General features: G+C 49.7%; 2 protein-coding genes across 5 annotated transcripts in view; both read right to left on the reverse strand.

Moving 5' to 3' along the window:
- CDH26 (cadherin 26) overlaps positions 1–7,702 on the reverse strand; it is a 47,665-nt gene extending 39,963 nt beyond the window's left edge. For 2 of the 3 annotated variants that reach the window (XM_084775973.1, XM_084775971.1), the window contains exon 1: positions 7,177–7,702. In XM_084775973.1, coding sequence (XP_084632099.1) covers positions 7,177–7,281 — 105 coding nt within the window. In that variant the 5' untranslated portion in view covers positions 7,282–7,702. The remainder of the gene's footprint in view (positions 1–7,176) is intronic. The other variant, XM_084775972.1, reaches the window with a different exon arrangement.
- A 5,635-nt stretch (positions 7,703–13,337) lies between these two features.
- The window catches only part of FAM217B (family with sequence similarity 217 member B), an 11,922-nt gene continuing 8,617 nt past the window's right edge, over positions 13,338–16,642 (reverse strand). For both annotated transcript variants that reach the window (XM_084774380.1, XM_084774381.1), the window contains exon 4: positions 13,338–16,642. This exon is cut by the window's right edge and continues 558 nt beyond it. In XM_084774380.1, coding sequence (XP_084630506.1) covers positions 16,054–16,642 — 589 coding nt within the window. In that variant the 3' untranslated portion in view covers positions 13,338–16,053.

The raw sequence follows: 16,642 nt of genomic DNA on the forward strand, positions 1-16,642 counted from the left end.
GGCATCTGTGGGCATCCATGGCAAAGGTAGAACAGTAAGGAAAGCTCATGCAAGTATATTCAGATTTCATATTGTAGGTAAGGGTGGGGCACGGTCAAGTTTTGGTGTAGTCTCAAAAGAAAAAACCCAGAATTCCCGGTTTAAAGTTCTCAGATCTTCCCAAATACAAACATGTGGGAGACCAGACTCCACACATCCTTCACTGAACAGCATCCACAACCGATTAAACATAACCGCAGAGAGGAAAGTGCAGCTGTCTCCTGCTAAAGCAGACAGTCAAATGATCTGACCAAGTGCAAACAGCACTGTTCTCCTCATTAGGCAGAATCTGAAAAATACCGTTATTCTGAGTAAAGTTCATGCTTGTGTGTGATGGGGTCACTGTTCTCTTTAGTGAATTAAACATGGTCAATATTTGTCAGTTTTCATTTGTGACGTGTTATCAGTAACTATAACTCATACAGTCAGGGTCTCTAGGATTTGAATCTGAACCAGGAGTGTCATGGTCGGTGGAGGCAGATTCCACCAGGTCACCTAGAAGCACATGTGGGCGCTATCTTAATCCAGGATCACATGGTGACACAGTGAGCTTTGAGATTTCACAGGAAATGAAGGCACATTCCACACCTGTCCACATGCTACTCACGGAGGTGACTGGTATTATTGGGTTGTGTTGTTTATGTCAAAGAAAACAATGGCATCTGTTGCCTGACACAGACTATATTTCTATCTTACCTATCTGCCTATAGGAAAAGAGTCGTGTGTGTGTGTGTGTGTGTGTGTGTGTGTGTGTGTGTGTCTATGCATGTGAACTCAAGCCTTTGGGTGTGCTCACACATCACCTTGGTAGTACTCGGTGTACTATGTCTCTCTAGCCCCAAAGAAAAAGTTTTCTAAGTCTCTGAATTCCCAAACCTTAAACCAGTACATTCAGACACTATTGACCAATATTAGGAGAGTTAAACATAGGGCCTAGGAGCTGGAGAGATGGCTCAGCAGTGGTGAGCACTGACTGCTCTTCCAGAGGACCTGGGTTCAATTCCCAGCAACCACATGGTGGCTCACAAATCGTCTGTAACTCCAGTTCCAAGGGATCCAACACCCTCTACTGACCTCGACCAGCACCAGGCACCTGTGGTACATAGACACCCAGGCAAAACACCCATACACATAAAGTAAAAATAATTTTTAAAAACTTTCAAAGAAAATTCTTGCAATTAATGCAGAAATTGATTTTGTTTCTGTGCCAGGGCAAGGGCGGTGTGAAGTCTCTGTCCTGTCACTCGGGGAGCCCCTCAGGCTGAGATGGAATCTTCCAGTGCCTGGCCCGCTCTCCAGCTCTGTAGACTTCCTTCTGTCCTAACAACACAAAGGTGCTCAGCCACAGGCTGGGAGCAGCCAATTGGATCTTCAAGGAGAGTTTAAGCAGGGAAGGTGCTTTGCCGGAGAGGCAGCTGAAGTCAGCAGGGCAAGGCTGCTGCCAGCTTTCCCTTCTCTTTGTGAAGCCTCAGAGCGGCTCATCTGCATGATGCAGGCAGACTCGCCCTTGTTCCCTGAGGCTGAAGGGAGTCTGTAAGAGTGCCTGGTACACCTCCACCCCAGACAATTGAGGCAGGTCCTCCAGAAAGGACACCACCGCTTGCAGCAGTTTGCATAATGCTCTCTGCAGTGCTGCTAGGACTGTCCCCAGGCTGGCCTCCCCTGCTGCAGCCTACCTCAAGCTGTTCTGTCAGAGTGGCCAGCCAGCAAGCTCCTCCCCCTGCACCCTACATGCCTAGGCATGCAATGGCCTATATAGACTCAAGCCCCTGCAGGCACACTCGCACATGTGCACGCACACACACACACTGCAAAAAAAAAAAATGTGCTTCAAACAGGAAGGGCCATGGATTTGCCTTTTCCTGTGAAAGTCTCCAGGCGACCTCCATTTCCTCTTATATCTCAACAGTCACCTTGGATTCAACTTACCCAGAGTTGACTCTTTGAGCTCATTTTCTCACAAAGCACCCCTTCTTCAGGACTCCCTAACTCAACAAAACATTGAGCTGAGCAAGGTGCCCCCCTTCCTCAGCTCCATAACTAGGCTCCACCTTCATTCCCTGCCCCCCGGGGAGGCCTTCCAGCCCTCTTCCTCCACCTCCAGGACTGAGAATCCTATATTCCCATGACAGACACTAGAGCATCCTCCGGAGTGGTCACTGCTGGGAATTGGAGGACATCCCTAAACACAGATGCAGAAGTCCTGACCCCAGCACCTACCTGTGAAGGTCATCTTGAAATAAGACGCCTTTGGACCTCACCAAGCTACAAGGAATAACAGGAAGTGGAAGCAGACACCTAGGAAGAAGGCTGTCAATGGCCTGGGCAGAGAATGGAGTGATGTAGCTGCAGGCCTGGTTAATAACAGCTGGAGGAGACAGGAAGAGGCTCTGAAGGATTCCACCTGAGGGACGGTAGTCCTCCTGATGACGGGATTGCAGGTCTCTGTAATGGCGACTACACGTCTCTCTTCATTCAAGACACCCAGCTTGGGGCACATGCCTTTCCAACCCACTTTCTGTCTTAAATCATTTGAAAATAGGGTTCTCCATAGATGGTAGCACAAAGTCCCACCAGGAAGCCACTGCTGTTAGGACAGGGTCTGGCTGCCCTCCCCCAGGTGGCCTGTCTAAAGGTCATCTCTGACTGCTCCAACTCTCAGATTCTCAGTGAAGTCCTAAGGGTTTCAGAGGCCAAGGTAAAACTGCTAGCAATGTTTTATTGGTGGTCATGGTGTGCACTCGCATACATGCGTGCATGCGCACATTCATGTAGGTCCACATGTATGTCTCTGTGGATGCATGTATGTCTCTGTGGACGCAAGAGTTCAACATCAGTTGCCTTTTTCAGCCACCCTCTCTACCTCATGGCTTTAATCTCATCAACCATTAGGTGATGCTGGCGGCCAGCAGGCCCCAGGGATCGTCTCTGTCTTCTCGGATGGGTCCCTCCACACCTGATTGTTTATGTAGGGACTAAGGATATGAGCTCAGGTCCTTAATTGACAGAGCCATCACTCTAGCCTCATGGTGGCTAACCTTTCTTCCGAATTTCACACCTAGTACCAAGCACAAAGCAGCAGGCTTTGCTCCTAGTCTCATTTTGTTCTCTGAAAGCTTCTCTCATCTCTGGCCTTGGACTTCCGCCCAGTCCAACTGGAGGTTTCTTGGGCTCTTGGGACAAGAAATGACCAACCAGGTGGTCAGCTTGCCACTGGGTGTCTCTGCATGTAGAGCAAGGCCACACCAGTCTACAGACCATCCCCCCTGGCTTCATGTCAGAGCTGTGGAACTGTTGGTAACTCTTAGCCGCTGGAGAGGAGCATAGCCCTGGTAAAGCGGGAATTTACCCAATTTACCTCCCAGTAGAAAGCCATACATCCAAGAATATTTGGACAACAAAATTTCACCTTGATTTTTTTTTTTTTGAGTACATAAATCTGGGTGGTTAAAGAAGATGAGGTAGGTCTGGGAAGAACCGGAGTTGGGGGAATATAATCAAAACACGTATGAAGTTCTCAAAGAGCTTTAAAAAAAAACAGAGCAAGGGTATGTGGGGGTTCAGAGAGAAACCAGTACACACAACACTTCCCCAAAAGAATGCCACAGGTTGTAGGGATTAGCAGTGTGTGTGTGTGTGTGTGTGTGTGTGTGTGTGTGTGTGTGTGTGTATAGGGGGTCACTGTCATTGTGGAGATTAGCTGTGTGGGGATGGGGGTGGGGGTGAGAGGTTATGCCTGTGAAAGACACTTGCAAACAGAATTTGGAAGACCCTTGAAGGCATGGGCGGGTTGTTTCTTCCAGCCAGTTTAGTGAATGACCCTGCACCTGAGGAAGGTGGAGTTACAGTTCATCAGCCAGAGAAAGGCCCTGCATTGACTTTGCTTAAAAACTCCTGGTTCCTCAGAAGCCCCTGCCCCCCAAGTTCTCATAGTTCCCTAGAGTCAGCAAGCTCCTTCAGCCAAACACTGAGGTGCAACCCACAGGAGGAGTCCCCACTTTCCCCGGACCTTCCTCACTTCCCTTGGAGGTGAATTAACTACTCACGCACTGTGCTAACACAACAAGGGAGGGAATGTTGCTGTCTCCTTGAGAGACTAGTTGGGGGTGGGTTCAGGCATGAGGGAATAGGATTTGATTTGCAATATACTCAAATCCAGGCTAATGTAGGTTACTAAAACAGGGCTCTAAGAGATACTATAGATGAGATGGATGCAGTAATTAAAAGCTAACTTGACACAGCAAAATGCAACTCCAAGCAGCTGACACTGAGGGGACCCTCCCCCAGGGACCCAACACCCCAGTTTACTTAACTAGCCCAACTCCATGACAGGCTTCAAGTTTTCACTCTAATTAACTAGGCCAAGTTTCTAAACAATTCCTAGAAGGAGGAGGAGGAGGAGGAGGAGGAGGAGGAGGAGGAGGAGGAGAAGAAGAAGAAGAAGAAGAAGAAGAAGAAGAAGAAGAAGAAGAAGAAGAAGAAGAAGAAGAAACAACAACCATGGGCAGCTATCAGCTTATAGGACAAAATGAACAGATACCATGTTTTTAATTACTCCATGGCCTTGGTAAAGAACACAACTGGCCTCATCCAGTTAAATCAAAGGCCAACTTCTGAGTAAGAGCCAAAACCTCAGTGACTCAAAAAGTCCCCAGAAACCAAACAGCCAATCCTGAATCCCCTTATACACTCTGACTCTCTTCTGTCCAACCAATTAAAGTTTGTCACAGATCCCTCCAACTGTCTATAAATTGAGCCTGCCTGCGTGCTCATTTCGGGGTCGCCCTTTAGAGGAGAGAGTTGATCCCAGCATGCTGGAATAAAAACACTTTGCTTTTGCATACTGCCTTAGGGTCTTTTTTCAGCAGATCACCTGGACCCTAACAGTACTGGGCAAGGCAGCCACATTCAAAAATGGGGCTCGGTTAGAGTGTGGGTAAGCCAAGATGGAACCCCTACTGTGTTTTCTGTTGCATTCAGTGTCCATCCAAGAATCTGGTCCAACAGAAGTCTAACTAGTGACACCCCCCACTCCACCCCCACCCTGCCCTTTATCCGTGACTAGGGAAGTAGACAAGAAGGCTGAAGACACCACTGGCCAAGACTGATTATCATAAGTAGGGGCCATCCATGGAGTCCCCCCCCATCATGCCCACCAAGTCATTGAAACAGTTTTTAGCTTTATTGGCAAGTAAAGAAAACACAATAACGAGGGTTTTGTTGTAAGTCCTGACTGGCCATCTGTGCTGCTGGAAGGATCAACCTAAACCTCTCGGACTTGGGTTTTCTAAACCCCATGGATGAACCAGACCTGAGGTGAGTGAAAGTTAACTTAATCCAGACCTCACTCTTAAAACAGGGTCGTTGGTTGGTCATGTAAGCTACTGGGTTCAGACTCCAGAGTGATTACTCCAACCACTTATTGCTGCCTCACTTTGTGTGTCTGTGTGTGGTGTAGACAAGAAATCACAAAGAGGCCTGTGAGGTGGGAGGAAGAGACTGCAGGAGGGGAGCCAGGGAAGGGATGAAGAAGAAATGAGTACATATGAAAATCCATAATGAAACCAATCACTTCCTATGCTAACTTAGAACATTAATTTTTAACGAGGAAAGACACAATTATCTCTTTCCACTAAAAGAGAGCAGATCCATCAGGTCACATGCAACACCCACTGCCACTGGAACACAGGAGACACTGGCTGCCACTGGGAACACAGGACACTGGCTGCCACTGAAACACAGGACACTGCCCACTGGAACACAGGAGACACTGGCTGCCCACTGGAACACAGGACACTGGCTGCCCACTGGAACACAGGACACTGGCTGCCCACTGGAACACAGGACACTGGCTGCCCACTGGAACACAGGAGACACTGGCTGCCCACTGGAACACAGGACACTGGCTGCCCACTGGAACACAGGACACTGGCTGCCCACTGGAACACAGGACACTGGCTGCCCACTGGAACACAGGACACTGGCTGCCCACTGGAACACAGGACACTGGCTGCCCACTGGGAACACAGGACACTGGCTGCCCACTGGAACACAGGACACTGGCTGCCCACTGGGAACACAGGACACTGGCTGCCCACTGGGAACACAGGACACTGGCTGCCCACTGGAACACAGGACACTGGCTGCCCACTGGAACACAGGAGACACTGGCTGCCCACTGGAACACAGGAGACACTGGCTGCCCACTGGAACACAGGACACTGGCTGCCCACTGGAACACAGGACACTGGCTGTTCACTGGGACACAGGAGACACTGGCTGCCACTGAAACACAGGACACTGGCTGCCACTGAAACACAGGACACTGGCTGCCCACTGGAACACAGGAGACACTGGCTGCCCACTGGAACACAGGAGACACTGGCTGCCCACTGGGACACAGGATGCTGGCTGCCACTGGAACACAGGACACTGGCTGTTCACTGGAACATAGGACACTGGCTGCCACTGAAACACAGGACACTGGCTGCCCACTGGGAACACAGGACACTGGCTGCCCACTGGAACACAGGACACTGGCTGCTCACTGAAACACAGGACACTGGCTGCCCACTGGAACACAGGACACTGGCTGCCACTGGAACACAGGACACTGGCTGTTCACTGGAACATAGGACACTGGCTGCCACTGAAACACAGGATACTGGCTGCCCACTGGGAACACAGGACACTGGCTGCCCACTGGGACACAGGACACTGGCTGCTCACTGAAACACAGGACACTGGCTGCTCACTGGAGGTTCCTCTTTTTCTAATCCTGTTTACAGGGGGGTTATTTAGTACCTGCCTGGTTTGCCCCAGTTGTCATTAATACAAACTGCTGAGATTTCCTTGGCCCCTTTAAAGTGGGTACAGAGGTATTGTTGGGAACAACATTTATATCAACACAATCTAACTTGAAACTGTGTATATTTCATAAATTGGTATTAAGTTCCTCAGTTGATCCCCACTTCCTCATAAGATGTGAATCTCAACCCCACCTTTATCCAAACCCTGGAGCCCTGTGGCCGTATTACTCTAAAATGGCCAGCTCCCTGCCTCAGCAGAATGCCTATTTCTCTCCAGGCTGATACTCAGGTTCCCAAGTTCCTTTAGCCTAGAAAGAGAGAAACCCACCTGTGTGACACAGTTCCCAGCATCCATCCAGCTCACCTGCAGGAGTGATGGCAGGAGCAGCAGGAGCAGCAGCAGCAGCAGCCAGGTGCAGGCTCTGGTGTCCATGCCTGGGTGGGCAACCAACAGTCTTTGGAGCCTGGTGGCCTCACCAGGAGCCAGGCACCTGCTCTCCAGTCAGTGACATCTCTTCTAATTACTCTCTCGGGTACTTAGGGCCCAATACTTCACCTCCTGATCCTCCATTCTCAGCCTTGCTGTCATTTGTGAGAGCGGGTGGGCTGATAGATAAGGTATGATCTCATCTGTGGCCAGCAGAGTCCCAGGGAAGCGGGTGCTCAGATACCAAACACCACAACTATGTGTGTACACAGAAAACTGGCCTGGCATCCAGCCGCGAGGATTATAGCTCAGCCAGAGGAAAGAAAGCCAGTGCCTATGGGAAAATTGGGTTTTGTTTTCCTGTTTCTTGGTTGGTTTTTAGTTTCTAAATATTAGTACAATAATCCCTCTATAGTAGGACAATTAATGGTTCTTGTAATCACTGGAAACTGGAAAAACAACCCCAAGAAATTATACAGAGAGCTATTACACACAGAGGGGGAAGGGAAAAAGGACAGGAGAGAGGCGGGCATGAGGCGGCTCAAGCAATGTGTTTTGCCAGTCCCCCCTTTCTGTTTTCTGATTGGACACCTGCTTGGACACTCAGTGGACACCAAACACAGCAATAGACACAATAGGGGGGCATCCTGTCTCGGGGTGCCTACACTCTAGTGGAACCCTCTTGGGGTGCCCACACTCTAGTGGAATGCGTACGATTTCATCTGCGAAGATGTGTGAGGAAGAAAGAAATCCAGGAGGCTTAGGAAGTGACTCCTCTGCAGAACAGCCACGCCCAAGGCAAGGCCCTCGGTTCCTTCTGTCCTAGCACAAAAAAGTAAACTACTCTCTACAGCTTTCTCATGCATGATACAAAACCCGTGTTCTAAGTATATCTGGGCTCTGGGGTATAAAAGTATTCTACCCAAACCTCTTATGAGCATTGACGGAGTTAAAGTGTGGGCAGAGAAGGCCCTCCCCGCCCCCCAGCCACAGTCTCTAGGGAACCAGGGCCTTCTGCCTGAGATTCTGGGAAAAGGTCACATTGGGACTCTATGACATCAATGGTCAAGGTTGCAATTTTTGAAGCAAAAATCTGAAATTTTTAATTAATGTATGATTTATTATCCTTATCTTGCCTAAAGTAATGACCAGTTTTCAGCAAGCAAAACGGGTACAGTCCTTGTCAGCTTCCCAAGCTCTCACAGAACAAGGGCTGAAGCTGCCTGTGTGTGCTGAACTGCTATCAGTCTATCTCCTCTGACTCCCTGCCACTGAAAGCATCGATGGGGCGGCAGGCTGCTGGGCGCTCCTGTGCATGGAGAAAGAAGCGAATAACATTGACAGGGGTTAGTCCGTGTTCTCTTCAGAGCTAGTGGAGTGCCGTGCAGCCTGTGGGACCTTGGAGCAGAGCCACCCGCTCAGTGTTCACAAGTCTCATGAGTTAAGCCTAGGCAAGTGCAGTGCAGGGCCCCATGTGAGAACGAGGTCAGCGTCACAACGCTCTAGGAAGGACCTTGAGGATGCTAGGAGATGGCTCTGGCTTGCTCTTGTTCTAAGTTGGAGGTGGGGGGGGGGGCGGTGAGGAATGGCGTTTTAATACATTGAGAGACCAAATGTTCAATGCCCTCAAACGTTTATGTATAACTGCAGCAAACGGCACCTGGGCATTAGACAGCCCATCTCCCTTAGGCTGTGGCCATCTCAGGCTCCAGAGCACCTGCTGCATCCTGATGAGATCAAAGGAATATGCTTTCTAAACACTCGGGTCTAAACACTGAGGGCCACCTCAGCGCCAGTGACAACCACCAGTGCTCCTTACTGGGCTTGGGAGCACAGCCATAGCTTTGCAGCCGCATGGTGGCCACTCTCAGCTCCCAGCTGACAACCAAAACAGAGGTTCCTCTGGGAGGATGAAGACGAAGGTGAGAGCCACTGTTGGCCCCCTCAACTCAACATGCTCACCCCAAGTGCACAAGGGAGCCCAATTCTCCTCAAATGTTTAACGCTTCATTTAATGACATAGAACATCGCTTCCCAGGAGGAAGGGTTTTGTCTCAAACATTTCGTGTGCACCCATTTCTGAGAGCGTCAGGACACTCACTGAGCTGTTGGATAAGGTGTCTTGACCTCAGTCATTTGTGGTCTTTTTGGAAGGAGATGTGTTTTGTGAAAGGTTTTTACATGCTTGGGAGTTGGTGGCAAGGACTGTTGAGAATAAGGAAGCATTGCATGCATCATATCCTGACAGCCACCAGCAAAGGGGGACGGCTGTCTTACGACTTCAGAACTGATCCTGCCAAGCCATCACCTGCACCTCAATCCAGTCTCAGCTCTCCCCACCTCTGCCACTCATGGCAGGAGCGAAGGAAGGGGTGTTGCTCCTGCCTGGGCCCTGGAGGACAGGCCTGGACGTTCTTGTCTCATGCACGAGCCTGACGGGACCACCTGGGATTCACTGTTGAGGAGTGGGTGTGAAAGACACATTCCTATGCCGTCTCCACAGCCACTGCCTGTGTGGATGGAGTAAATACCCCGAGAGCTGCCATGGCTGGAGTGAGCAGAACCCTCCAGCGGGGCTCCCTCTGCCTGGGGAGGGAGAGAACACGACCTCAGATAGAGAGGAGTCTCGTGTGGCATGTGGTGCTTGTGTCCTCCATGATGAGGCAGCAGAAGGCCAGAACCTGCTTCAGAGGAACCTGGAGCACCCTCAGTCCTCCATTCCCAGTCTCTGAGGGAAGAGCCTTGAAAATCCAGAAAATGGAGAGATGTCCCAGTGAGAAACCACAACCTGCCATCCTTTCTTTGCACTGGAATGGAAGGTAAACAACAGGCCAGGTGGGTGCACAGGAGTCCAGCCTGCTCAGAGGGAGGAGAGAAACCTGACCTCTCAAAGTTGTCATCAACTTAATAAACTGGACTTCTTCAGCCAACCAAGGTGACTTCAGGAAGATGTATGTAAGATGGGATGACCAAGAGACTGAAGGAGCATGGTTCGACGTCAGATAAGGAAAACAAAAATGGCTCCTGTTGGGAGCCCACTGGGTCAAGACTTCCAGGAAGGTCCACTCGGAACCAGTTAATCGTTGAGTTCAGTGCTCAGCTTCTCATAGGCTCAAGTAAAGCGTGATTTGTGTGCTGAGGTGAGGTACGTGTCCATGTGAGTGCAGGTCAGTGTACAGGCATACTTACATGTACGTGTGGAGCTCAGAGGTCAACCGTGGGTGTCATCCCTCAGGAACCATCTGTTTTTTGAGTCAGGGTTTCTCATTGGCCATGAGCATACTAATTACCCTATGCTGGCTGCCCAGCAAGTCTCAGGGACCTTCTGTTGCCACTTCCCAGGGCTAGGATGACTAGTGTCACCATAAATGGCTTAATTTTTAAAATTAGATAGATAGATAGACAGACAGACAGACAGACAGACAGACAGACAGTTGTATATATAGTGCACATGTGGGGGTCAGATGACAGCCTGTTCTCTCCTTCCATCACCTAGTTTTCAGGGATCACACTCAGGTCACTGCACTTGATAGAAAGCACCTTCACTCACTGAGCCATCCTCTGGCCTGTGCTTAGACTTTTATGTGTGTTCTTGGGAACAAACTCAGATCTTCATGCTTGTGTGATAAGCAATATATTAATCTGTCTCCCCAGCCAAGAATAGATAAAACAAACAAACAAACAAATGTTAAAAGGCGCTCTGCTTTCAGAAACAGTGGCATGGCTCTCTAGGTCTGAGCCCACTGTACACAGCGGCCACCAAGAGAAGGTTACAGGCTCCCAAGATGGACATGTGCCAGGGTGACATAGCATAGCCGGAGCCCAGAAGGAATCAGCTGTCAGAGGCCACAGCCAGGAGGGACAGAGCAGCTGAGGTGGCCTGCCAGCTATGGGGTGGGCAACAAGGAGCCTCTCAACTTTTCTCGGGTTTGAAATGCTCATATACAGTCCCGCAGCACTCAGGGATGGGCCCCGTCCTAAGAAATATGCTCACCCACACCTAGCTAGCTGGCCAACCAGTGAGCTTCAAGGATCCCACCTGCCTCTGCCCGCTGAACCCCAGATCCTCTGCAACAATGGTCACTCAACCTACACCCCAGAAAGGCAGGCTTCTGCACCTTGAGAGTGTGGAGGAGTTATTAAAATGCAGACTGTCCCATGGCCTAGGGATGTCCACAGCGGGAGCAGCATACCATGACATATGCGTTACTGCTTTCTCTAAGAGGCAGAAAGGTGTGATCCCTGGTCACTCAGTGTAAGGATCAGGGCACACACCTGCAACAAAGGACAGAGGCGACAAAAGCCTTGCTAGTCTCTTTGACTTCAGGACATGCCAGAGCGGGGGGGGGGGGTGGGGGGGGGTGGGGGGGGTGGGGGGGGGGTGGAGGGGTGGCAGGAAGAAGGGCTACTGTTTTGTGCGAAGAAGCCTGCACAGTCCTGTAGAAATGCTTACATGACAGACTGCTGGGAGCACCTGGGAGGGGCTCTGTCTTTCCAGCCAGCTCTTGCACAGTGGAAGGAAATAGAAGCACTCACAGGTTTCCAGCTGTTCTGGGGTTCTAGTTTGTATGGCTCCCTTCAGGGAATAGGGGTGCAGAGATTCGGTCAGAACCCCTTTCCTTTAGTGTACTGTTAGCTCACCAGGACACCACACTTCAGGGTATCACTTCCTGAGCCCCAGAGTTTAAAATATTCACGCTTTACAAGTGTATACACAGCAATCCATTTTTAACATCACACACACACACACACACACACACACACACACACAAAGTGTTGTTATTGCTAATTGCTTAAATATTGAACTGATAAGTGTAGGTATATTTAGTGATATTTTATGAAGGTGTGTTCTCTGTGAAAAATTTACAAGTGACTTACGTTATTTCACATCTGCTGGGTGGGGCCGTGTGATTAAGGAAGTACCCTTCACTGTAGTTAACCACGCCTAACAGTTCCTTCACACTCTGGAGGCAGAGGACAGGACAAGTAAGTGAAGAGCCTGCATGCAGTCCTTTTCTCTCCCGGTTCTTTTTGATTTTTAGTACAAAGGTTTGCTCCATGACAAGACACTAACAAGATAAATTCACCAGGGTCTCAAAAGGTTTGGTCGCCACCTAGTGGATGATTGAGTAGCAACCACTAAAATAACTGCAGCTGTTGACTCAATCTAAGCCCAGAGCTTATATCTCCAACTTGGTTAATTTAGTTAACATCAGAGAACCGTTTGTAACCCACCACCAGAGCTGCCACAGTTTGGCATCCTCAGAGGCACTGTCAGCAGTGAGTTTACCCGGAGGAGCAAAGGCCTCTGGGAAGGCTTGAGGCCAACCCTGCCCTGTACCAGAACTTCCCTTGAAAGCCTGACTCACTTCCAGATGCGCGAGTTAAGGTGTGAGCTCACCTTCACCGTGTCACACTGGTGCTGGAAGTCCTTTCCTGGAGAAGATGTGAGCAATGCCCTCCCCTTCTCCAAAAGTTTGGCACTAAACCAAGATCAGGTACCAGATAGGGTACCACCAAAGTTCTCTCAGTGGGCTTCCTTCCAGGATGATGCAATAGGGGAACCAAAGAGCTTAGTGGGCTTACTTCCAGGATGACAGTGTCAACAGCCTTAAGAAGCCACACTGGAAGGTCTTTGCCTAGCGTGGGCCGTCCTTCCCCCCAGAGCAGCTTTCCTTCCCAGCCTATAGCCTCTAACCCTCCCCCACAAGCCTCCTCACCCTCCTCCAAGGAGTCAACAAGCCCAGCTGTGGTCATCCGGGAAGATTGCAACAGTCGGCCTGGGAGGCTAGTCCACACAACACACACAGTGGGTCTGCAGCCCGCTCCTCACCTACCTACTCCCTGGCATCGTTGGGGAAGACAGCAAAGACAGTGAGTTAAGTAGTTAGCAGTCCCACTAGCAGCATTGGTTGCGCTTGCTCCTGGACAGTGTCAGCATGGAGGTCACAGGAATGAACCTCACCCTCAGTGGTCCTTGAGAATAGTCAGAAAATAAAGACAAACTGGACAGATGACTGCATTAAAAAGAAAAACAAAAGAAATAATGTCAAGCCAGAAAATTCCTGATAACATTTGTTCTGTTTAATTAGTCTCAAGGAAGGAAAGGTCAAAGTTCACAAAAGCTTACATGAATTCTGTTCTGCTACATACAAAACCAGAGAGACAGCATCACAACAACAAATGAACATGCTGAATATGCCCAGGCCACTTTACATACGACTTTCTAGTGTACATAAATAAGCAATAAACACTGCCGTTGCCTTGAATACAGTAGTACCACCAGGAGTTTGGACTTCTACCTAACTGTTCAAGGAAATGAGTGAAAAGAACAAAAAAGAACGTTGTGAGCCAGCTAAGAAGGTACTCTTAGGTCCTTCTAGAATGCAGCACCGTCCTGTTCTGGGACGCAGGTTCAGAACAGGCCGTCCTTTGTCGTGAAGACCAGTGATGTCCGAGACAGGCCAGGAGCTCTTATTCCTTCTATGCCTCTCGACGGGCTTCAATGCGAGGGCTGTGCAAACAGCTCTGACATGAGAAGCACTTCCCAGAAGCGCACCCATCTGTCGTCACTACGGCTGGATGCTCTGGTTCGGCCTTGAACTGGATGAGCACACGGAATGTGTCCCTAAGGATCCTAGAGAGCACTGTGCTCCACTAACAGCGGCCACTGTCACGGTGATGAGCCGCGTCGTTCCACGGCACCCCAACCCTGTCCAATAACACTGCTTAGCACAATCAACCCGGGCAACAGGTAAGCATGGTCACTCCTTCAGGCTTCTAGGGCTGTCCAAACAAGAGGACATGAATCCTAGTCCCCAAGCCAGGAACCAACATCCATTAAGGAACAAATGCGTGAGGCGCCATCTTTACATGTCTTAGTTGCGGCAGTTTCCTCTCAGACACATACTCAGCAAGGCAAAAGAACCTCCACTCTCGCCTGGCAGGGTCTCTAAGAGCACTCACACAGGTGCGTAACAGGGATGGAACCCTGTTAGTGCTACCCTAGGGAGCACGTGAGTGCATACGTGTGTAATGTCACGCTTACGTTTACTGGTCCTGAAGCTTCCTAAGAATGTGCATAAAAATCGAGAGAAAGAATAAAGGGGTGCCACTCACGAGACAAGTACTCCTTGTTCCAAGGAGTAGGGAAGTGGACACACAGGGTCCCCCTCGGGGGTGGGAAGAGGGTGAGGGGTGGCACTGTTCTCCTAACCCAAGGTGCAGACCACGGGCAAACGTGGCCATTGCATCTGTGGGCTGCTTACAACAAATACAGATTTTGGTCACATAAAAAGGCACGAGCCCTACATGTAATAATAATGTTTTCTCCAGTAGGGCAGTGCAAAAAGAATTTGAAGATAAAATCCAAAAGAAAAAGGGCTGCAACAACAACGAAATAAAGTTCCTAAAATCAGGCCTCACGGAGAGTTTGACATTTGACCTTAGCCACTGCTTTTAATGATAAACTGCTTCACCCTTTTGCTCTTACTGATGACACCTGTGGCCCTGTGGGAGCTATTATATATTTCCGACTGCAACAGGCTACCTTCATCCCTTGTCCCAGAGGGGAAAAGAACAACAGAATCACAGATGCCCAAAACAAGTCCAGTACTTCTTTCAAGGGATAAAGTCAACTGCAGTCTTTAAAATACACACGCTGCCTGAGAAGCAGTGGCCAAGGATTGGTTCGCAGAAGCACACAGAGGAAAACTTCCCCAGGCAGACAGATAAAGACTCCAAAGCAGCTGAGGAAGACGCCTGTGTGAGAGCCAGGAAGCCACAAGCAGATAAGAACACTCAGGACAATATCCAGGAACTCTACACACAGGCAGGCACGCACGCATGCACGCAAGCACACACAGCAAACGTGTCTGCTCCCTCCCCTGGCCCCAGGCATGATTAGAAAATTTCAGTCTTACAAACGGAAATAGACCCTTAGTTCTGACCCAGAACAACAGGATATGGGTCCCTAGTCAGCAACTTAGCAACTTACATATAAGTACTCCCAGGTATGGCTCAGGGTTACCCAAACAAAGGTCTAGCATGCCAAGCTTTTTTTTTTTTTTTTTTTTTGCCCTGCCAGACCAGCGGCAACCAAGCTTGGGCCCACTGACTTTCTCTCTGGAAAATCTACAAATGATGCTAACTTCAGTTAAGAGAACTCAGAAATGAGCTACGGCACTAGTCCTGGACTTAAAATGCCTTTTAAAATGCATCAGATAGATGGTCTGGATGCCTTTGCCTCTGGCAAGGAACTGGCTCAGATAAAGGACACTCAAAATAGAAACTCATGTGTCCCTAAGAGTGGAACTGATGCTGGGGGGATGTGTGTGTGTGTGTGTGGGGGGGGGCATATGAGACAAAGACTCAGCAAACAGAAACTCCGCAAACAAAGTGAGCCAGCAGGGCCTTGCTTCTGTCACACACACTAGGGCTTCTCTCACGTTAAAGCAGCACAGTTTCTCAGACTACAGAGACAGGGACACTGGGGCCAGATCTTTGCTGGCCACTTGGCACTGCTGTTTCAATCCTTTGTGTCCTATGCACATTGGGTTCATTTTTTACCTACAGGACCCTCCAATGCTCTCGACTGTCTATGCAGAGAACAGCATACTGAGGCTTACTCTGAAAATAACTGTCGAGGTGGTGGGGTCACTGGAGAGCCGGCTGGCTACTTGAGTCAGTTACCACAAATGGGGTCAAGCTCAGCATCCCTCTGGGATGAGTCCCCATTTTTAGACGACTGCAGGTCTTTACAATTCTTTACCTCTCGGGTCACTTTAACTTACATGTGCTGTGTTTGGCTCCATTTGTTTTGAGTTTTTTCTCACCAGATGAAGGGGCAAAACCACAGTTATCTGCAGTCCCCTTTTTCTTCAGGTCCAAGTGTGCTTGTGTCCTGGAGGCCCTGCAGGAGTCCAGTGGGTCCAGAAGCACAGCAGACTGCTTGGGGAGTCTGATGTTACCACTGGCTTCCATAGCAGGGTTGCCCTCGGCACAGGGCGGAGTGCCAAGCTGAAGCTTGGGGCCTTTACTTTGTTTCTTCTTCTTTTCCGTCCTCAGTTCCGAGGCTTGCTTCTGAGGACACAGCCTGGGGCGACCAGGCCCATCCACAGATCTAGGCAAAGTCTCAAATGCATAGTAGGATGGATGAGCTTCCTCGTGATGATGAAAACCTTTCTTTCGAGAAGGGCCTGGCTTTGAAATCCCTTCTGGGGAAGATAAGGGTTTGGACAGAGCGCCAGTAAGGAGCTTTCCCCGTCCAGGGCTTTTCAGTACTCCAGAGGCACCTGAGGGCCTGGCCTTGGCTGCTCGGGCCTTCTCACACTGCACAGTCTGGATTTGCAGCCATTCCATTTGAAGA

This window comes from Acomys minous (assembly GCF_964271855.1).
Source record: "Acomys minous genome assembly, chromosome: 3".
Taxonomy (NCBI): domain Eukaryota; kingdom Metazoa; phylum Chordata; class Mammalia; order Rodentia; family Muridae; genus Acomys; species Acomys minous.